General features: G+C 36.6%; 1 protein-coding gene across 1 annotated transcript; it reads right to left on the bottom strand.

Moving 5' to 3' along the window:
- Positions 1 to 237: 237 nt before the first annotated feature.
- LOC105438789 (low-density lipoprotein receptor-related protein 4-like) lies at positions 238 to 18,924 on the bottom strand. Its single transcript, XM_030996752.1, has 10 exons — positions 18,883 to 18,924; positions 14,987 to 15,082; positions 8,993 to 9,232; positions 8,298 to 8,460; positions 6,492 to 6,622; positions 5,101 to 5,358; positions 3,752 to 3,868; positions 2,823 to 3,008; positions 1,715 to 1,799; positions 238 to 668 (listed from the first exon to the last, which is right to left on the bottom strand). Exons 2-10 carry the CDS (start codon positions 15,054 to 15,056, stop codon positions 263 to 265), a joined length of 1,656 nt encoding a protein of 551 aa, XP_030852612.1. The 5' UTR covers positions 15,057 to 15,082; positions 18,883 to 18,924; the 3' UTR covers positions 238 to 262.
- Positions 18,925 to 24,915: the final 5,991 nt, after the last annotated feature.

The following is a 24,915-nucleotide window of genomic DNA, read 5'->3' on the forward strand; positions in this document are numbered from 1 at the left end:
TCTTCAGAAATAGGGACCGACTGAGCATCCTTTTTTACGCTAGATCATTGTGTACTATATTTTATTTAATTTTTATTTATTTATCAACTTATTAATTAATTTGTTTATTTATAAATTTGTTCACTTATTTGTTGATTTACTCATCTTTTTATTCATCCATTCATTTATCCACCATCCATTAATTAATTTGTTAATTAATTCAATTAATAGGTATGTATTCATTTATTTTATCATTTATTTATTTATCATTATATGTATGTATTCAGTTTTGAGGGTTTGTGAAGTAAGGGGGAGGCGCTCCAGGTTGCCCTGGATATGCTGCCGCACCAGAAGGTCCATTCATCGCGTCCAAGGAAGTCTCGTATTCAGACTCGAGTTGCTTCTTATCACCATTGCCCGGCATATCACCTGCCTGACCAGGATGGTAGGGGACTGTCTGGTTAACAGAGCTGGTGGCATGATTGCCCGGCATAGCAACTGCTTGAGCAGGATAGTAGGGGACTGTCTGGTTTACAGAGCTGGTGGCATGATTGCCCGGCATAGCACCTGCCTGAGCAGGCATTGTGACTACGCCAGGCTGGGCTCCTGCAGTGTAAACAGCAGTCATAGATAGGGCGGCAGACCGAACGGGGGTGGCGACAGAAGGTCTTTGTGGTTTGCGTTTCGTCCTGTTCATAGAAAACAAATCAATGAGTCTTTAATTAGTCCCCTCATATCACATTTACCACAATATTGATTTTCATCTAATTCCGTAAATACTTTGCATTTTTTTTAATACATTCTGTCCTCACTTGTAGTTTTTTTTGCTAGATACAGGGGTATGTCCCTGAGTGAAAGTTAATGTAAGTATAAACCAACGATTATTTATGACATTAAATACACTTCCCAACAATTCCCTACATTTATCATGCAGCTTTGGAACAAATATAATAGAACCGCCGAAAAAATCTGACTTTTACAAGAAACACAATACTTCAAGATTTCACGATTTCAAATTTATTCATGTTTCCAACAAAACATTACAAATCAATTATAAGCATTTAAAACAAACTTAAGAAATTCATGTTGGAAAGAATAATAACTTTCGAAAGACGGTGTAGTTTTTGCATGACGTTTTCTGCTAATAATCTCCATTATATAGATATTGCAATGTCTGTTTAAAGGTACTATGTCCCATTTGCAGGCCAAACAAATGAAAAGGTTAAATTCCAACGGCATTTGAAAGATAATACTAATTTAGAACTTCCCTAAAAAAGGTGGGGCTTAAAAATGTCTTCACGTGGGAAAATAACGATTAGTTGTCAAATAGACTTAGGAGCTATAGAGCCAATAAGTAATAGTCTTGATTTTCAGACCATTGTACCGAATGGTCATACGTTTTATGCTGCGCAAAGATTGAATCAGTTTAATTTTGGCCATCACAAGAAGTGGGTTATTGATGTAGGCAAATGCTTATGTAGCCTTTACAGCTCATTTTATGTATGTCATTACCAAAGAAGAAAAAAAAGCCAGTCACTCACTCAAAAGTGTCTGACAGTGCAGTCTAGCAAGTAAACGGGTTTCCTTGCATAATTAGGACGCTGCTAACGTTCAAATTTCACAGATAGGACATTCATGACATATTCATAATTCCTGCAAAAGTTCTACAGAACTTGAGGTTGGCTGCAAAAGGGACATAGTACCTTTAACACAGAAAAAAAGGTCCGATAATTACCAGTAGACACATGCACACATACACAACAGCAGCACTAAGAGCGATACTCCACCGCCGATTCCTGCGTATATTGCTATAGGTTGATCTGAAACAAGAACAGAAACAATCGAACAGATCGAGCATGCGATCTCTATTTACTGGGTGAAGTGGGTGTAACCCCAAAATGTGTTTAAACTTCATATTGTCATCAAGTTTATCCAGAACAATACGTTTTCACGACACAAATCAACTTTTCCTAAGCATAGCAGTAGCACTTTCTGCTGCTTAGTTGCCACACCTGTATCAGGTAACAAATGCTGGTTTCATAACCTCAAATACTATACCTAATGTGCCTGAAATTGGCAGGAAAGAGGTTTCAGGAACTTTTCTTATTTGTTAAGATGCTGAAAAAAGAAAAAGCAACAACATTCCACGCCTATTTAAGCTATTAATAAAAGACAAAAAAAAAATTAATGATATTCTCCGCATTTCATTAATTTCAACGTGTTTATTAAAGAAGGTTTAAACAAATTGTTTTCCAAAAAAAGAGCAGTCTCGTAGATTTTCTTTATTTCTCAATGTGGCCGACTTACGCCCCCAACGTCAGGGTTCAAATTCCTGCCAAGTCATAAATGTGGCAAGACATTATTTTACGATTGCTTTTCTTCACCCAGGAGAAGCAAACAAGGTACTTAGTAGGAACAAGTTCATTGAAATTAATGCCTGACGTCTTAAATCCAGATAGTAGCCAGACGATGAGGCAGGGGTATTAACACGATTGCAGGGCACTCCAGAAGAGCAGTATTACTACTGATTAGGATACTCTTGGTAAGCAGGACCATAGTCTTATATCATGATCTTCTCTTTCTCTTTTGTCGTTATCTTGTTCTGCTTGTTCTTGTTTTTCTTCCTCTTCTTCTGCTTCTTCTATTTCGTCCTTCTCCTCTTCTTCTGCTTCTCCTTTTTCTTCTTCTACTTCTTTCTTTTTGTATTGTTATAATGATGCTGATTATTATTATCATTATTATTATTATGGTTATTATTATTATTGTTATCAGTATCACAATGATCATCATTATTGATAGTGTTGTTGATGTGACCATTATCTTTTTAAAGAGCTAAGGAATACCTGAAGACTGATCGGAGCAGTCAATTGGCTCTTCGTCCCAGTTTCCTGTAAACGCGTTACAAATCCACTCAGCTTGGTCATTGCCATTGTCACACGTAACGGTCACAGTGGTACTAGCCGTGTAGCTATCGCTGGGGTTGACGAAAGACGCCATCAGCGGGGGGTTTGGGAGAGTACATGTGACTCCTACAAGTAAAAACAAAATAAAATCAACAATACCAACAACACAAACCCACAAAAAGAAGAACAACGACACACAAACAGAAATTTGGGCAATTTAAATTGCGTAAAACGACAGCTGAAAAATGCACAATATTATTTTCCATTTTTTAAATATTTTGTGCCTTAACGATAATGTATTTTGTCCAACAATCTATGGGGAAATCTAAGGTTCGTTTTCCATGTGTTACCGAATCATTGAAGAATAGTATACTTTAAAAATTTTGATAGAATTTAGAGCTTGAATTAGATGAAATGTCAAGTTCTATGAGTATGACACTTTAATATCTACTATTCCTTGATAAGCAACCAGGGAGGCAGGGGCTATCCCTGTGGAACCTGTATAGTTAACGAGGAACATTCATTGTCTTCTAAAAAGGACCATCTCTCGGTTGGCTCTAGGCTCTCCTGAATATGGTCTTTTAGATTTGCTCGTCGACATAGTGGACTGCTACGTGTGACGTCCTTTTAAGGCAATGGCAGTGCCGTAAAAGGACATCACAGTGCCTTAAAAGAACGTTACACGTAGCAGTCCACTATGTCGACGTGCAAATCTAAAAGTCCCTATTGTCTCTCGAACGTCTATCGATTGTCACACAGAGCAAACGGGGCTGAAATCCGTGCAAGTGTCAGGGTAGCTTAACTCTAATGAAGGTAGGTTGTTCATAGTTTAGCCAAATTGTAAATATGTAAACACAGCATTTACTTACGTGTAAGGCAGTTCACGCCTTTCCAACCCGCTATACAAATGCACTCGGGAGTGTTATACGCAACGAGCTGACATCGACTGTTACCGGGGCAAGACTCGTTAACTGGGCACGTTAAGTCTGAAATTGAATCAATTAAAATAATTTCATGCGAGCAGCGTTATTAAAATATTAAAGGGAGTGCGATTTAGAGAAAACAGACAGCGTCCTTGTTTAAGGCTCTTCAGGTAAACAATTCCGCTTTCCGCAAAGGCTCAGATCAATTACAGTTCAGATTTTCCAATCGAAGAACAAATATATTCAACTTAGATTGCTCAATATTATTAACTGATTTTCTATTGCCACACTTTTATCTATATTAAGCTGTGACCTTGGTCTCAAGGTGAACAAGTTATTATCAAAATGAAGTGCAACCTCAACATTGACATAGCTAGCGACAGACTAAAACAGGTGGAAGATTTCGTATAACCGAGGGAACAATAGCAGAAAACGGCTCAAGTTCAAGTGACATTAACAATCGAATCAGGAAAGCAGGGGCAGCTTTCCAGAGACTAAATAACATCTGGACATCAAAAAAATATTTGGTAGCCACACAAAGACGCAACTGTATCAAACACTTATCCTCTCAATACTGCTTCATGGGCACAATCCTGGACAGAAAGAAAAGAAGATAACAAAAGGCTTCAGGTGTTTGAAATGGCATGCCTCCGTTGCATAACGGGGGTGCCAAGGATAGACAAGATCCGAAACACACACATCAATATTTTGGCCACGTCCTAAGAATGAAACCCACAAGATACCCCAAAATTGCTGTTGAAGGAAACATCACAGGAAATCGACCAAGAGGCCGTCTACCGAAAAGATGGCTTGACTGCATCTCAGAGGACTGCACAGCAAGATCCATAACAAGGCTGACACATGCATCAAGACTGGCTGCAGACAGAAATACCTGGCATATCATCACCATACGAAAGCCATCACGAGGTCTCCTTCCGACATGGACGGCATAAGTCTAGTACGTCAATCTATTATAATTTTTATTATTATCATTATTATTATTATCATTATTATCATCATTATTAGGAGTAGTAGTAATGGTATTAGTAGTACATGTAGTAGAAGTAGTAGTGGTAGTAGTAGTAGTAGTAGTAGTAGTAGTAGTAGTAGCATGATTAATATCCTATTATTTATCATTACTGTTCCTGTTTAAAATTCTTGAATGAAAAACAAAGACAACATAGTTTTACTTCAGTTCCTGAATATAATGATAAATAAATAATCAAAATAATCTAACTTGTACTCATTATAACTCTGATCAAAGTTTTCTTCTTAGATCTTTGATTTCTTCTTACCGGCATAAATCTTGACATGGGTAGGCGCTCCTGCTGAAAATCCAGTAATATCCCTGATTTCCTCAACTCCAAGGTCTGCCTCATGGAGACCTCTAGATGCGAAGTCTGTGAAGTAGATGGAGGTGAAATAGAGAGAGATGCCAAAGACCACTAAATTACCACTCTCAGCGTAAACGTGATCTCTCCGATCAGATAGATCATCAAGATCAATCGACTCGATCACATCATAGTAGCTCTCCGTCCAGTAAATGCGCTGTTCTGCAGAAGACGAATTGAAGAAAAATAGTCTGGGAGTTAATCAATAATGAGGAGCGACTTCATCACTGATGATAATAAAAACCGTCCCTCCTCCCCCCATGTTGTTAAGTACTCCCAAAGTGTCCCTTTTTATATCTAATAAGTGCCCCTTCTCATAAGTGCCCCCTTTTTTTTTTACCGCTGATAAGTTTGCCTATTCAAATCAAATAGTTGCCGCTTCTACTTTGACAAATGCCATTTCCCCTTCTAATGACTACCCCTTTTCATCTGCAATGAGCGCCCATTCTAGGTAGGAGAGGTGTCCCTTTTTAATTCTGATAACAACCCCTTTTACTTTGACACGTTTCCATTTTCCTTCCTAATAAATACCTTTCCTCCCCTTCTTTAATTGACCATTTTTCCTTTCTAATAAGTGCCCCTTTCAAATACGATAAAATCCCCTTGTTACTTTTGATAAGTGTCCCTTTTCCTTTCTATATAACTGCACTTAGGAAAGTGTCTGCTTTCTCCCATTTCTATTACCATAATGAAAGGCAGTAGCGGGGAGGGGGTCATGGGGTATGATGCCCCAAATTTCAACGAACTGTTTTAGGCTTCTAGCTCTTGTAGAATACAATCGCGGTCGTTTTCAACGCTATCAAATGTCCCTTCTCTAGATTAGTCATTTTAATTAGAAAATTGTGCCCCTTTTACACTAATCGTTTGCCCCTTTAAACTATCATGACATATTCTACTCAACTGCTAAAAGAGGCTTCTCTCAATCTCTCATCTTTCATACGGCATGCCCTTTTTGCACTTCATGACATACCAACCTAATCAATTGCATTTTGTTCAAGAATTTAAAAGTTAAAACAATGAATGTAACTTCACTTTCAATACCAAATGCCACTCATGTTTAAAAAGTGGCATTATTTCCGTACATGCTATAACAAGATGTTTTCATCTCCCTCCATCTCCCTCGAAACAACGGATTGCTCATTGCCTCCTTAACATATGCGCCTAATTTAAAGCGGCTGAGAGGAATTTTTTCTCGAGTTTTTACGCTCGCTTGAATTTATAGTTTTTGACTTTTTTGACGATCATGTGTTACACTTTTGAACATGAAGTGGTACCACCGGGGATATTTCTTGTACCTTGGGAATCAAGCGCCAGGCCCCTAGGTTCTCTCAAGCGTGTTGTAATCAACTCTCTTCTGTCCGATCCGTCTTTATTTGACATCTCAATCTTTCCAGTTGATATACCTTCGTCAGTCCAGTACAATTTCCTTTTACCATGAGAACAAGGTATAAAAAAACATGAGTATGCACGTATCTGAAAATTGTTTATATACATGTATAGTTATAAGAAAGGATTCATATCAGAGATAATTGACTTTGGAGTTGAATCCACTCCAAAAGCAGTGGTTGAATAATTCCTTGTCGATTGGATTCTATTTAGAGAGCATAGTATATACTGTTTTTATTTTCTCCAAATGTGTAATACAAAGAATAACATACAATGGAATAAAATAAACGTGAGTGATTAAAATCAATTTGAAGAGAGGGAACCAAAAAGTCATTTGGCGGCTGGACGGTATCTGAATTTCAAAGAGAAAATCACATTTCCAGAAAGTTCAGTTTCTACCCATTCATATGACACCTCAATCAGGAAAATGAACAAGGAATAACAAAGTTCTGTTTATTCAAATTGATGCTTGTATTTCCGTAATTTGATTTAAACAAATTATTTTTCACTGGGTGCCTGCCGTAGCAACAAGCAGCATTGACAAAAGACTTAACTCCGTTTCTTTGACAATCAATCACGCATGAAGTCTTTCGTCTATGGCTGATCGTCAACGACAAGGAGCCAATTCCGTTTGTTGCTACGGCAGGCAGCCAGTGAAAACAAATTTTTTTAAATTAAATTGTGGAAATGCAAACATCACTTTGAACAAACAGGACTTTTGTATTCTTTGCTCATTTTTCCTGATTGAGGTGTCATATGAAAGGGCTGAAACTGAACTTTCTGCAAATGTGATTTTCTCTTTGAAATTCAGATACCGTCCGCCAAATGACTTTTTCCCTCTCTTCAAATTGATTTTAATCACTAATGCGTCAGATATGTATCATATGAATTGCATCCGATGAAAGAGGAGGATCTAGGTTTTACAGAAATGTGTCATTTATTAATTATAGTTGTGAATAAGTTATGATAAAACATCGCTAATTGTCGGTTTCGTTTTTTCTGGGAGGCACTGTATATTCGGCATTTCAGAAAAAAAAGTTCATACAACAGATAAAATAATAACAAAGGGTTAACCAAAACAGACTGATCATGATACAAAACAGGTGTAGAGATGATGACAAGGCAGACGGGGCTGACTGGGACAAGAAAAGGTGAACTTTATGACCATGACCCTTAGGTTTTCTGTCCCTTACTACATTATATATATATATATATGTATATATTTGTATACATACATATATATACATTATATATACATATATGTTGTATTAACATGACATCTATATAAAACCCTAAACGGTACATTAACAGGACATCATAAAAATTGGTATATTTCCCTAACCCTAATCCTAACCCTAACCCTTACCCTAAATTCAAAACAATATGACTAATAAAACTAATGACTAATGATTAAACCTAATGTTTCCTGGGAGGCCTTTAAGTTTCCTCGGCTTGCAATCGTACGTAGGGGCAGTAATTCTATTGTTCAATCTTTAACAGGACATGAACATATATATATATATATATATATATACGGTGTCGCAATGTGTGTGTTTGGTTTGTGAGTGTGTGTGTGTGTGTGAGCGCGCGCGCGTGTGTGTGTGCGTGTGCGTGTGTGCGTGCGTGTTTGTGCGTGCGTGTGCGTAGGTGTGTGTGTGTGTGTGACAGAGACAGAGGAGAGAAAGAGAGATGACACGTTTTTCATTTACACTCACCCTCTTTTTTGAGACAATGTGATTGCCCATGGGCGATAAAGACCCGTACTGATAATGGTTCGTCGGTTAGACCCGAGTACGCTAGCACTCACTATTTGTTCCAACAGAGTATCAGTCCAAAACATCCTGTTCGCCATTAAATCTAGGACTATTCCTTGCGGGTCTGAGTGGATAAATTAGAATGATTAACAAGAGGTACATTTACAGAGATGAAGAAAAGAATCTTTGTGCTAGACTGTAATTGATCAAAATGATATCATTAAATGGGCCGGATAAAATATGGTTGATCTTGGTGTTGCAGCACAATGATGCACAAACCCCAGGGTGGATAGCACGATGACTGACGATACGAAAACGTCACTGTCTATATTTCATTTGCACCATATTAAGTATGAAAATTAGGATGCCATTACTCTGATTGATAGAACAAATCTAAATGATTTTTGAAATGGCATATATATCATTGGAGAAAAAGCCTAAAGACATGAAAAAAATATACAAAAATAATAAAAACAAAACAAAAATAGAGCTAGAATGGATAAACCTTATTTAATACATGATTAGATAAACAATAAATGAAGAAATATTTAACAAATCAACGAACAAATATAATGAATAAATATATGGATATATACATAAATAGTCAAATAAATACATGAACGAATGAATATATATTATATCTAAGCCACACTCACATCCAATGCCTTCAATCAAGATTTCCTGGTTCGAACCATCAAGTGAAGCTCGGTTGATTGTCCTCGCATCCTCATCACTCCAGTAAATCTTGTCGGTCCGGTAATCGTAGTCAATACCTGTAGGAGCTTCAACCCCGCTCAGTGGGATTTCGCGGATGTCCTCGCCGTGGAAGTCGAAGCCACTGTTCTCGCCCACAAAGATCTTGCTATCGGGCAGGTCCGTTATAAAGATTTTGTCAGCTGAGTGGAGAATATGAGTGATAACAACAACAACAAGAACAGTTATAATAATGATAGAAACAATAATTATAATGATGATGATGATTAAACTAATAATAATGATAATATTCAGAAGAATGATAATATTAATATTAATAATACTGATATGATCATGTGGATGATAATGTGAATAGTAATAACAACAACATTAAAAATGACAATGATCATCAACCTAAAGATAATGATGGTGCATGTAATGATAATGTTACACTTTTACAAAGCGCATTTATGTGACTTTAATGGCAAATTTTATTCATTCGTACGAGCTTTCCAACATTAACAAAATACTGATATATATAATGGGAGAGAGACAATATCATGAGAAGTTGGTATTAAAGACAAACTCCAGTTCTGGTAAAAAAAAAAAAAATTAATTCTTACAGAATCAAACGAAACTTACACTGAATGTTCAAGATTACAAATAAATGACATGTGCCAAACAATTTTGGAAGAAAATGTATACTGGCTGAGTAATGAACATAGAAAGACAAGGAAATCAAGATAGTACTAGCCCCGACCCCATGTGTGTTGTCCCATATATAGCTTTCTGTGTACAGTGCTTATTACTTTACCAAGACTCGGTCAAATTTATTATGATTTTGATGACTCCAGAACCTTGCAGTGCACACCAATACTTACATGCTACATGATCAACTGTTTCTGATCCTTTCCACACCTTTCCTTTCAAAATGCAATCGCATTACCAGTACTAAAGTTTATCTTCAAGATGGTAGACAAAAATAACTGATCCAGAGGCCATAAGGGGAATACAGAACAACGAAGTGCAAACATAAGGATACGTGAGAGAGAGAGAGAGAGAGAGAGTGCGAGCAAGAGAGAGAAGGAGAGAGAGAGAGAGAGAGAGAGAGGGCGCTCTCCAGCAGCAGTGAGCTTTTAATTTTGTCAGCTCTTTACATTTTGTTTTAGCTTACTTTTCATTACTTACTACTTTATTTTTGTTTGTATTGTTAACCTTTATTCAGTGATGATAAAGTTATTTGATATTTTAACCTTTGTAACTCATAATGTATTCTTTATTGCCATTTTATTATGTATACTTGATTTAAATTGTATGTTGTATTCAAGTTGTTTTTTTTTCATGCATAGAACATTTGAATGTGATATGATTATATTCTTTACTATTGTTATAGATCTAATAAAAAAAATATTAATGTGCCATTACAAAAATCATATTGGGTGTCACCAAGTTGCCTAAAATGTTTTTTTTTAAATGTCGTAATCGTGTCTTTGTGTTTACATTTCCATTGGACTGATACGACATCTTTTAAAAACATTTTAGGCAACTTGGTGACACGTCCCATTATGATTTTTTTTTTCTTTTTTTGGGTGGGGCTACATCTAGATATATTATGGCTATGGTCTAGGTTAGGATAAGGTTTCAACTGACTGACTATTCATATGGGATAACAGATATTTGAGAAAAAAGAGATTTATTTCCTCTTTCATATCGAGCATTGACAATTGTTTTTCTTCAAAGGCCATTGGCCACTATTACCCTGGTTTTAGCTCCAGCTAAATTATCTTCGGTAGCGTTCAGTGCTTTCAAGGAATAAATCCTACTAGATACCCATTAGAACAAAACAGCATGACACATTGTGTGAATTGTGTGAACATTCTTGGATTCAGACGATAGGTATTGCACCTGATTGTGGACTAATCTTTGTTATTTGCTTGTTAGATATCACAAACATTTGGAGCATATCCAGTCTAATGATAATTATGATATTCCGCTTATATATCGCTTAATACAATGTCTCTAAGCGCTTTTAATAACAGATAACTATTACCCCCGGGCCGGTCAATGGATTCAGTGCATGCCCGCACACACTGTGTACACAATCCCCACTCCAGCTCCCTGGGCCCTGGGCAGTATTCTCGCCAGGCGTTACATGACGCTCATAAAGGCCCGAATTTACAAAGGAGGTTTGTCGACAAATCGAGGTTTATGTACGTCATATGACGCGTTTTGACGCGTTTTTTACAAACCTGGTTTGTAAATAACAAAAGGAGGTTTGTCGAAACAGAGGTTTGACCGACAAACCTCCTTTGTGAATTCGGGCCAAAATGTTTGACCAACAATGACGGTCGCATCCTACCAGGTACCCATTTAACACCCGGGGGGGGGGGGGGGGGAGTAGCAAGTGTAGGTTAATATCTTGCCAAAGGATATAAGTGCCATGTCGGAATTCGAAACACTGAGATACAAGTCTTTTTGTGTGACATCTTCCCCCCGGTGCACCACACGGACTTTGGTCTCGTTTACTTATTTTCTACAGGTTCCTATGGGTGCCCTTTCTTTCCTTTTCCAAAAGTTTATTCACTTGTGTAAGTTCATACTCATGGGGTCTTTAGATTACAAATATTGGAAGATTGTGAGGTATATACTGTAATACCTGAAAAGGGGAATAATAATAATAATAATAATAGTGGAGTCTTGTAGAGCTAGCGCTCATGTTTGGCACATTGCCACTCCTGGCGCTCCAAATATGCAAGTATGCTGTATGGATACATTATGAACAGGGGCGTACGCAGGATATTTTCAAGGGGGGGGGGGGGGGTTTAAAATATTTTGCTCCCGAAAATTTGAAAATCGCGCCGGCCGAAAAGTCGCTCAGTGGGGGGGGGGGGGGGGGGGGGGGGGGGGGGGGGGGGGGGGGGGGGGGGGGGGGGGGGGGGGGGGGGGGGGTAAGCGGACACTTTTTTTTTTTTTTGGTCTCAAAATTTCAAAATTTGACATTTTTTTTCGTTGGGGGGGGGGGGGTGAGGTCACCTTATTTAGGTTAGCCGTGGGTATAATTTTCTTTTTCTTTTTTTTTTTTAATAAAAAAAAAAAAAAAAAAAAAAGCCAAAGGGGGGGTTTTTAGGTTCTTTTAGGGGGGTTTACATACATTAAAATACCAAAGGGGGGGGGGGGGTTTGAACCCCCAAACCCCCCCCCCCCCCTTCTATCTCGGGGTATCATATTTTCTCTTTAGATTCCGGTCTATTTATACATTCATAAATTGATTTGTCGTTTTATTTCCATCCATCCATAACATATCAACGGATTAGAAAACGAACGTAGTGTAAGCACATATAAACAATGTACATATGAAACAAACAAAAACGTTAAGTTTGGAAAAGAAAACAAATACACTGTTTGTGGTTCCCTTCTATGCGGAAATAGAAATGAATCAGTGCATTTTGCCATATGTCTAGAGACACAGCACACATCATTATGACAAAAGGGGAATAATAATAATAATAATAATAGTGGAGTCTTGTAGAGCTAGCGCTCATGTTTGGCACATTGCCACTCCTGGCGCTCCAAATATGCAAGTATGCTGTATGGATACATTATGAACAGGGGCGTACGCAGGATATTTTCAAGGGGGGGGGGGGTTTTAAAATATTTTGCTCCCGAAAATTTGAAAATCGCGCCGGCCGAAAAGTCGCTCAGTGGGGGGGGGGGGGGGGGGGGGGGGGGGGGGGGGGGGGGGGTAAGCGGACATTTTTTTTTTTTTTTGGTCTCAAAATTTCAAAATTTGACATTTTTTTCGTTGGGGGGGGGGGGGTGAGGTCACCTTATTTAGGTTAGCCGTGGGTATAATTTTTTTTCTTTTTTTTTTTTAATAAAAAAAAAAAAAAAAAAAAAAAAAGCCAAAAGGGGGTTTTTAGGTTCTTTTAGGGGGGTTTACATACATTAAAATACCAAAGGGGGGGGGGGGGTTTGAACCCCAAACCCCCCCCCTGCGTACGACCCTGATTATGAACATGTTATGGTGGTTTTGATTACAGCAATAATAATAATAAGTGTCTGTTTCGAACCAAAACTTGCATAATAGAAAACGGGAAATAGTAAACAAATGAAAATAGTCAATATTATATGCTTATTGGTATCCATGCTTTACATGCCTAAATGCTTGTAATATCTTGCTCTATTAGTTTGATAGGTTTTAACCCCAAGGTCAAAGTTGTTTACCTGAAAAAACCAGGTATTATTTCTGATTGTGCGGGAAGTACTTTCTAAAGAAAAATTGTGTGCACTGTATATTTGTCCATATCATTGTGGTTGGATAATACAAATAGAGCATTGTTCCGAGTCATCACAATTCAAATACAACTCTGGGTTACTCACTAGCGCAGTCATATGCATGTTGCCCGTAAAGGCGGAAGCGTTTTACTTTACCTATTTTTATGAAATGATTGTGACGATTTTATTTAATCTTAATAGATGCGTTTATACCTTCTCAAAACATTACTGCTCAATCTAAAGAGTAAAAGAGATTGATCAATAAAGTTTTGAGAAGATAATAAACTTATCTATTTATTAAACCATATTATCTTGCGGAAAATCAGAGTCATTTCATAAAAAAGAGTTAAAGAAGATTATTGTAATTTTATGGACAATATTGTGTTTTATCATTATTTAAGATTGCGTCAAGCACATCTTAAAAATACAGTATATCCTAATTAGAGAATGAATAAGGAAAAATTATGTGTAATTCTTGATCAAAACAGAAAGATGAGTTGGTATTGTTCTTGCAATAATGATATACTCTTGGTCTCCTCAAGGTAATCTTCTATCTCGGGGTATCATATTTTCTCTTTAGATTCCGGTCTATTTATACATTCATAAATTGATTTGTCGTTTTATTTCCATCCATCCATAACATATCAACGGATTAGAAAACGAACGTAGTGTAAGCACATATAAACAATGTACATATGAAACAAACAAAAACGTTAAGTTTGGAAAAGAAAACAAATACACTGTTTGTGGTTCCCTTCTATGCGGAAATAGAAATGAATCAGTGCATTTTGCCATATGTCTAGAGACACAGCACACATCATTATGACAAATGTTTCCGACTGACTGACAAGCGGACCCTGTCATACTGTGTACGATTTTCCCCGACGGTTTCAATATTGATTAATGAATGGTTAATGATTAACTGATTTTTGTAAACATGTTTTTAAAAATCATTAGGTTTCAACTGAAGACTTTGAAATAATTTTATGAATATTTAAAGAATACAGGGATTTGTTTTTTAAAAGAGTTGAATCTGTCTTTAGGAAAAATGAAATCATCACCACTGTAATTAACTTCATCTCGACAGAAAAACCAATTCAATATGGTTTTTCAACTTCCGTTTTCCAATCTAAGATTTTCACAGTAAGTTGAAGTATAACAATTGTAAAATGAAATCAATTCAAAGAAATACACGAAGAAATGTGAATTGTAATTTTGGTCAGAAAGCCCTCGGGACCGGCATCGTCGGTCTCGTGTGTCGTTGTTCTCATGAAGTTACTCGAATGCCAAAAAGATAGACATATAGACTACAACGTAATTAGTTGATGGTTCAAATCAACCCAAATATCCACAGATCTCTTAAAACATGGAAAAGTCAGACTTTGTGCATTTTAGAATAATTACTGCCAAAGTCATGGAGGTGCTTCATGAATACCCTTTAATACTTCCACATGGGTTCCAAATTATGTACAGTCGGTGCAGTAATACATATGATATAACTGTCATAAGCACGTATCCAGTATTCGTCTCAGTAGGTTTTACAATTTTGTAGAACTGACCTATAGTGCCCATGCGCAGATTGTATTTACGCAATGGCTCTTTTCCATCAGCTAATTGGTTTGTAGATGTTGAATATGTTGGTAATGATACAAATTTAATGTACCGGTAAATTGAAAACTTACTGCATTGAATGAAGAGGAAACACTGAGACACAACAGTAAACCCAAGGCAAAATACAACAAGCCGGGCCATGTTTGATGGAGAAGTACAGAGCCAGTCTAGAAGAGATGGAAAAATAATGAGACTATTATTTTTACCATATTATTTCATATGTGTCATATTGCTGTCCTGTCATCATCATTATCACCATCATCATCATCATCATCATCATCAATAATATTATTAGCAGTAGTGGTAGTAGTAGTAGTAGTAGTAGTAGTAATAGTATATACTACAAGAGGTAGTAGTATCATAGAAGTACTAGTTGTGTGGTTATTAAAAGAAAAAAGTATAACATCTATCAGGAGAATAGTGCAAAGAATATATGCAATCGAAACGTAGAATATGTACATATAGGAAGAATATTAGCAATGCGGACGTAATCATTGTGGAAATATATATATCAATACAATACGAAATGTTGGGCTTCCTTCTAATTGAAATTGAAATTGAAAACAAGTCCGAACAAGAGCATGTCATATTTTTCTAGTGAGTGCAAGCCAACTTTTGTTAACAACTATTGAAATTCACCCATGGAGCCTGAGCTATTGTCCTATTTGCGGTCTGATGAATATCAACAAGTCAGAATGAATATGGAGAGCTGAGGTAATTGTTTCGTGAGTGACTGAGCCATGAACCAGCGATAGCTTGGTGCTCACTGCCCTACAAACAGTAAATAGGGACTTTTAGATTTGCACGTCGACAGCTGTGACTGCAACGTGTGGCGTCATTTTAAGGCACTGCGCATGCGTCACGTCGTCTCAGTCATCGATCGAGAATGCGTCAACCTTGATTTCCTAAATCTAGTACGGTAATAGCTAGTATGCCGCGTGCACATAAAATATACAGTTCCTCAGGTAGACAAAGGAACATCGATCCCTTCCTTGCTATTATGTAAAAATGTGTAGAACAGGTACTGGCACATGCATATTCACATGTTCTACATATCTTTACATATAGCAGTGAAGGGATGTTCTTTTGTCCGTCATGTTCATAGTCTTACTTCCTGCATGCATGTTTATCTAAGATAAGATTTCTAATTGTAGTCAACATGGGCAGTTGAGTACGTTGACACGCATGATCAGTCGGCGTACGTCGTGTTCTCGTCCACTCAATCTAAAAGTCCCTAATGGCAGGTTCAAATGCTGCTAGCTCCAAGATTTTATCGAAATTGACAAACAATAAGGGCAAAAAAATAACATCAGTACAATGTTTAGACCTCCACACAACCACATTGAATCATGTTATGTCAGTTTAGAAACATCCTTGAATAAACTATCTCAAGAAAATAAGGAAGTATACTTAATAGGCGATTTTAATGTACACATATTGCTTTCCATACAAGACAAAAGTGTTTCAACTCTTCTTAATTTATTCTCTTTCCATGCAGTAGATCCACCAATCAATAAAACAACTAGAATAAACGCATCTTTTGCTATTTTAACCGACAATATATTCACAAATGCTTTAAACAAAAGCTGTAACATTGGCTATTATTTATTCGAAATTATCAGATCATATAACAATGATCACATTTCATTACAAAATGTTTTTTTTAAACAAGGATGTAGAAAATGTAATGCATCGAAACGTAAATTCTGTCAATATGCAACACTTAAAGGCATCGTTTAACAAAGTTAAATCTTAGAAGCTCGGCCCTGTGTGTTATCATTATCAGTGTCTGTGATATGGTGTGATATTGAAGCCCTAAAACAAAATTGCGCTTCAAAATGATCAAGAAGTGACTCCAAAAAGTAAATATCTTTGAGTGACCGGTTTTACCATACTCGTTTTCCCCAATAGTCTGTAGACTGTAGTGTTATGAAAAACCGTTAGGAAAATGCAAAAATTGGTTTCGATTTCCAATCATAAATATCTTGATAATCAGACAGGCGATTGGCTTGTAAAAATCATGGAGTTCCTGACTGACCTAAAGGTTAATAATTATCATTGCAGCAGCATGAGGTAAATCCAGGATTTTTTTTTCAGAATCTGCGACAAAGTTACCCAATCCCTTTAAAGAAAAGTGTCATAAATAATGACATATATCAAGAATAGAAATACAAATTACAAATTATATATTCGCATTCCATCGGCTCGAAACCTTGATGATTGTTTTTTTTTTTAATAACGCAATGTGTGAACCAACGTTATATGAAATTCGCGCAAAAACATTATTTACAATGTCTTTAACTAGAAAAAGTTAAAGACAATATGAAGTCAACATGGAATATAAATAATGATATTATTGGGAAGAAAACAAATCACTCAAACACCACAAAATCTTATGAAAGTGGCCGTGAAATCCTTTTTACTGCCATCCCCAACATCATTTTTGTATACAGGAAACATTTAGTTTTTATAAAGGATTACCAAGCTTAGCTTATGTGGCAATCCTTCTTTAAGATTATGGTATGTTAGTATTACAATGTAAGTATTTAACGTCGATAATGTTATAGTTATAGAATTTGTTTATTATCATGATTATATGTTGTAATTATTTTGTAACTTTGGAAAAGGACCATGGAGAAAAATAGATAAATCAAATCAAATCAAATTGAAAATAACGGTGAACAATCATAATAACAGAACAACACAAAATATTGGTATCCTCGCATGCACCCATAATACATTAGTTCTATTATTGTAAACAAAGAATATGACACGACATACGCCACTAATGTGTAAGCGGCAAATTTAATCCTTTGATTGAATATCAAATTATATAAGAACAATATGATATTACATAATATTGGATGGCTCTGAGTGTGCTACAAGAATATATTGACAATATTGAATGAGTCAGAGACGAGTCCAATATTGCCAAAGCGAGGGCAATATATTCTAGTATCACACGAAAAAAGGCATATAATATTATTATTATTATCTATATCAGGCTGACTAGCGAAAAAAAAGACTTACCTCGGTAAAAATGGCTTTTTTGAGTGTGTGTATGTTTGTGTGTGATATATATTGTTGAAGTTCCCAGATGACTGAGCAATACGAAAACAATATTGGTCAGTCATCCGGGTACTGCGCTACAGATATTGAATACACTGATTTGTTGTACCACTTGGTACCCTTATATAGATAATAATGGTTGAAATTACATTTTCTACAAATCACAATCAATTTCATCGTTTTGAAATACTTCACTCTAATAACCAAAGTTTATAAATACACCACTGCAGACTTTTAATTTAAATCCAAATGCATAGATATTATAATTAACGATGAAATTGAGCTATGGTCATGGAAAGGCGTTTTGAAAGAAATTACATGGAAGCAATAGAGAAATAGGCTGATTATTTCCTACATATAACAATTGATGCTATGAAGTTTTGGAATGGTAAAGATGAAAACAAATTGACACAGTCTTTCTGACGTCATACACACTACATACAAAAATAGGTACAAGTCAGTGCACACAAATATTTGGTGCAAACGTTTCAGCTATCGCTTGTGTAGCGGTACGGGCCCATTACACTTGTAATATTCCAATCATGGGAGCATTTTAAAGGCAACTCTTTTCAGGAGACATTCCTACCTTTGATATTTTTCCAAACTAACATGAGGAGAATAATAATAATAATAATAATAATAATAAATCACATTTATAACGCTCCTAATACATTGTTTCTAGGCGCAGTGGTGCTGTTGTCCCAGCAGCCATTAAGTGAAGCAATATCCTTACACGAAATAAAGCCGGGACGAAAGCACCACAAGTACACCACAATATTATTCAGTATGATTTATTAAGATATTTTGTTCACCTTGACCAGAGCTCAACTTTCCCTTTAAGCTTATTTTAATTCAATGATTTGCAACTGATTCGGGCAGATTTACAAAGAGGACTTACCAACTGATCCGATCTAGAGAGCAGCATGGAACCCAAATGAAGCAGGTTACACACCTGTACATACGGGTCTTGCGAAGAGAAGCGCATCGAATGCTTTAGTGGCGGATACAGGGGGGGGGGGGGGGGGGTCACAGGGGGCACGCGACCCCGGCCCCCAAAATATGTTAAAATCAGCCCTAAATTCGCCCAAAATGTACTGAAAAACAGGGGCGTGCCCCACCGGCCAAAAAAAAAAAAAAAAAAAAAAAATTCCAATGGCTGACCTAAAAAGGTGACTTACCCCCCCCCCCCCCAACGTAGCAAAATGTCAAATTCAAAAATTTCGTGACCAAAAAAAAAGAAGAAGAAGTGTCCCCCCCCCCCCCCCCCCCCCCCCCCCCCCCCCCCCGCTTATTCAGCGGCTGGCTGAGTCGTTGCGATTTTGGGGGGACTAAACAAAATTAAAATAGTGTCCTCTTACCCCCCCCCCCCCCCCCCGCTTATTGAGCGGCTGGCTGAGTCGTTGCGATTTTTTGGGGGGACTAAATATATATATATAGTTCTCTTTCCCACACGGTGCCCCCCCCCCCCGGCAAGAAATTCCTGGATCCGCCCCTGTGCTTTACCAAAAAAAGGGTTCCGCTCTGTCAAAGATGAGTCAGCATTATGAAAGGGAATGGAGTATTTTGAAGTAAAAACGGGAATGTTCCATTCAACACAAGTTCAGTATTTCAATATTTCCATACCAATAAATTGTTAGAACAGCACCCACCATAGAATTAAATCGATTTTGATCCTATTGTCTCAACACCCAAATGTGCTAAAAAACAACAAAGAGAGGGATACAGAACGCTAAAATTCGAGAAATGTGCTCTGTTTATTTTTCTTCTTTATAGTTGGTGTTGATTTTATATCAATTTTTATTTGTCCATTTGTTCTATTGTTTTCTTTCTATTTTCCAGTCTCAATGTGTGCCCCTGATAATGTTCTCCATGTCAAGAAAAATGCACCCATATGATTTACACTGTTCCTGTTTGTGTGGGCGGAGGAGCGAACAGACGAACGGCACTTTGACCAAGACTTTAATCCAAGGCTTAAATATTGTTTGAGCAAACCAATTTTCGCGACTTTGTTATTCCGAATTTAACTGATGCTCACTCAAACGTAAAATATCTAAATACTTTTAATGCCATCCAGTTGAATAAACCGAAACTGTAAAATGATTTGCACACAGGGCGTAATTTTCAATTAACAGATCGAGCATGCGATCTTAATCTACTGGGTGCAAGCTAAACAATTAATTACAACAATTTAAATATTACTTTACTAAAATTTACTAAAAGCAACAGGAAGTGACGTCATCCTGATACAAATTTACAGTGATCGATTTCAGGAAATTTCAGAAATTACAAAATAATTGTATACTTGCATGCACAAATAAGATAATAACTCCTTTATTTTAATTGGGAAATGTGACTGTGAAGACCTACGTCAAACCAATGACGCCCTTGTGTGCAACTGACAATATAGTGGTCCAGAATGTGGCCGGCTCTTCATATTATATTCTCTATTTCCCCCCTCTGTTTAGTATGTTGAAGAAATCTAGTCATCTGATTGGTCGAAATTGGATTCGTGATTTTAGCCATGCCCGCCTACCGGTCAATTTTTTTTTAAAATATGCTCACAAGCCCGCCTAACGGGCCGCATAAATAACATTTTTAGAGATCCCCATTGGTTTACGTGTAAATAGTTTCTTTGTGCGAGCACGGATACCATACAGTGCTTTTAGTCTGCGATTCCCGAATGATCGTAACATTCATGCAACTTTCCAGCGAAGATTTACATTTTCTGTGATTTGTTAACCAGTCTTTAATCAAGGAAATTCTCTGTAGATGTGTTTGTGAATTCGGTGTATAAAAGATATATCGACTACTTTAAAATTCGAAGCATAGCTGTTTCTATACTGGCTCTCGGGGACGCCCCGTGCGCCTCGGGTCATATAAGTAGGTAACGTCCCCTTGAGCCTATATAAACATCGATGCCTGTCATAGCAGTCTAGTTATTGACTCAAGCCGAAGAAGATGGCGTGATCAATGAAATCATATATCGTCGCACGGCTGGCAGAAGGGCGTTAGCGCGCGATCGACTCGAAAACTACTTTTCGAGTAATTCGCATTTAAAGATTTGTTTTATATTTAAACTGCTTTCCGTCCCGAAATTTGGTTTAAAACTTAAAAGACTAATAGAAATGTTAAAGCAGAACACGACAAGACATTTTTTCCCGGAAATAAGTCAGTTTTATAAAAGTTTGAGGCGATTTAGTGCTAACGCCCTTCTGCTTAACGCATTATTGCGCATCTTCTTTCATGCTAAAGGGCGCAAGCCGCGTAACGCCCTTCTGCTTTGAGTAAAATAGATACGCTTCGGCGCGTAAAGCTTGTAAAAGGGCGTAACGCGCATGGTGTAGCCCGGATGGAGCGTGTTGTCATTCAGACTTTCTGAAATAAAAAGCAGACGCATGCAATTGTTTGTGATGATAAAATATCAAATTTGATTTTTCGTTTGCTTTTGTTTTAGCATTAATTAATAGTATTAGGTTATGCTTTGCGGATTTCGCTTCCAATATTTACAAAAAACTCATTAAATTTATCAGCAATTTATTTTAAATCATAATGTATCACGGCAATTTATTGATTATTATGCAAGGGTAATTCTTAATGCATTAACCAAGTACATCGCTTATAGTATCCAAGGTATTTTTCATGTTTCCTTAAACCTATTTGGAATTTCAAATAGTAATAATTACTTTATGCTGATTTCCGGAATTTATTCCCATGATTTCGAACTCTATTATATTTCCTCTTATTCGTATCTCTATACAAAGAGGTCAATACATTCAAAGAGTAATAGAGTAAAAAATTAAAAAATTACACTGATCACATCACTCTGCCCCATCCTGATATTTATCTTTAATCCTTCACAGAATGCAGGAAATGCATTAATTTGTTACAGAATGCCCTTTATGTCTACAACTGTATACTGTACGTTGTGCTTCATATGTGATTTAAGTTTGATTGGATATTGTTGTCAATAATCAAAAGTATATTTGTATACTTTTTTTTTGGGGGGGGGGGCACACCAAGCACTATGTACAATTTCTTCTCAATTCTTTCTCTTTCTGTCTCTCTCTCTCTCATGCAAACAAGAACATCCCCTCACTCTCTCTCTCTATTTCTATCGATCTCTCTGTCTATCTCTCTTTTTCTTTCTCCATTAAACACATCTCATAATCGTTTGTTACCCCTCTTTTGCAGTTGCGTGTCTATCTTCTTGTCGCATTAGTCATTTCCATTCTAGTACATTACTCTCTCGGACACATTTTTCCCATGAACAAATGTAACTATATAAGAATAAACGCTAAATAGCACAAAGCAATCAAATGTTAAGATGAACACTTCTGTCATGGTAATGACTGAATTTATTTCTTTGCAATATAACTGGAATCCTTTTTGTACAGTTCATTTTACAATTCCATGTACAATCATTCAAAATTGATCAATCATAATGAATCATGATTAAATATAAAAATTGGAACTTATCTGTAGCACATGCTCATGGCAGAAAGAACAACATGGTAGCTCTCAAAAGAAAGTTTTGTATTCTGCGTTGAATCTGTTCTAGCTCTAGTGAGCTTTTGTAGCATAGTTTTAAAAACTGTGCAGTAAGTTTACAAAAGAGAAAATACTTGAACAATATATCAGCATTATCAAAGGCAAATAAACAAAATTGTATGACAATAAGTGAAACTGTAGCACATGTTCATGGCAGAAATTACAACATGGTAGCTCTTAAAATAACTTTGTGTATTCTGCAGTTAACGTACTGTGCAGTAGGTTAACATACGAGAAAATACTTGAACAATATTTCAGCATTATCAAAGGCGATATAAAAAAAAAAGTATGACAATAAGTGAAACTGTAGCACACGTTTATGGCAGAAAGTACAACATGGTAGCTCTTAAAAGAACTTTGTGTATTCTGCAGTTAACGTACTGTGCAGTAAGTTAACAAAAAAGAAAATACTTCAAAAATATTTCAGCATTATCAAAGGCGATACAAAAAAGTATGACAATAAGTGAAACTTTAGCAGCTGTTGGGATCTGCAATACGTTTCCTGGCTCTCTTATTCTGTATTAGAATAAAAAATATAAAAGTGGTGGACAAAATATTAGTTTAACATATTCATGCTTTGAACTGTACAGAGTGCAAAATTCTATAAAAGTAAAAGTACTGGTGAAGGATGAAGGAGTCAACACTGCAGCAAGTCAATGTAAATGACTGTAACCTTGCAATCTGACTGACATGCTTCTCTCCTTTTGCTTCTCCTCTCTTGCCTTGATTTAATGAACCAATACATTCACTCTCTCCCCTTACCCCACCTTTAAACCCAGCCATCATCAAGAAATAAGGGAGTGAAAGAGAGAGAGAGAGAAAGAGAGATGGGAGGAGAAAGAAGAGAATTGCAGTACGTCTGCATGGTCATTTATCCCAGAACCCCTCCATCAGAGGGAAGCAGAGCAATTATTCCATTTACTCTGTCTAAAGAGATGTACACAGCCATTTTCTGGTACAACAAAAATACATTTATCTTTTTCAAAGAAAATTCTCCACTCCCTTGGGGGAATTTGTAACAGGCAACCATTTTAAAGCTTCAGACTTTTACCTCACTTTGTTCAGGACGTTCTCCAATATCTCTGTGTAGAAGCCACTCTCTGTAAAGTACACAAGAATAAACTTTATGACATAGAAATGTAAAACCCATTTTCGAAGTAAATATTGTAGGAGAAATAAATGGTTCAAAAGTTAGCTTAAGAGGTTGTTGTTTTGATTAATGAATATTGTAGAGGTGTCTGCAACAGCATAATTGCAACAAACTGACTTATAATTCCTAAAGACAATGCCCACTGTAAACTACAAACTCAAATTGGTGACATTTGAGACATTAATATTTTTCAGTACTACCTTCACTGTCTGCTTGGATAACTTGAAACTATGTCAACTGTCTCCTGCACTTCGATTGCTAAGGGAACAACCGTCATCAATTCCAGAACTGTGTCGATCGCTGGATGATCTTCTGAAAACCTCTCCGGAATTTGAAGTAGATGCTATGGTAGTAAAAATATGTAAAGCCAGGAATAATATTATAAAGAGAGCACTGTAATATTTTGTAATATAGTTAGCATGATACCTTCATCTTTCAGCTTTGCCGCAGTCAAAACTTAAATATACCGGTACCCATAACCAGGGGAGTGCCACTTACATTCTTTTTTGAGAACTTTTTGAACATATCCTGAAATTGTCATGGCAGCAATGACTTTAAAGTTAATGGTTTTATTGTTTTTGTGATTTTAAACAATTATCAGGGGGGGGGGCAGATACTTTTAACTATTGCAACATCTTCAAAAAATGCAAGCAAACTAGCAGAAACAGCTTAAGGAATAATGTAACAATTATCATGGATTATAACTTCTTTTTGACCATATCAATACTGTATAAGGGCTTTACGATAATTTATAAGGCATTTTTAGTGAAATCAACATAACGCTAGTTTAACTTACAGCATAGTTATTGTGGTTTGCACATGGGTTGTCCTCTTTGAAGTGGTGTTCACACAGGGAAACAAGACACTGGGAGCATGTACTAAACACTTCATGTAAACATATGAAATGTTGACACATTTGAACTTCAATGAGGCATGTCTATGAATAAAAAGAGAACGTTACAAAAATATAGAAAACAAAGAAAAACTTGAATATCACTTCATCAACTATCTCAGTCTGGTTTATTAATAGGACTAAATAACTAATATCATCGGTGGGGTGACAAAACCTTGTATCTCAAAAATCATGAATTTTCAGGAGAGCAAAAAAACTTTCCTGTCTCAACAAATTTAGTGCTGTGACACCGTCTTTTCTTTTTAAAACTGGAATATTTATACAATTTGTAATGTCATTGTTGAAATACAGTAAAATAATAGTTTTTATATTTAAAAGTG

The sequence above is a fragment of the Strongylocentrotus purpuratus genome, unplaced genomic scaffold (genome assembly GCF_000002235.5).
Source record: "Strongylocentrotus purpuratus isolate Spur 01 unplaced genomic scaffold, Spur_5.0 spur5_scaffold_3, whole genome shotgun sequence".
NCBI lineage: Eukaryota > Metazoa > Echinodermata > Echinoidea > Camarodonta > Strongylocentrotidae > Strongylocentrotus > Strongylocentrotus purpuratus.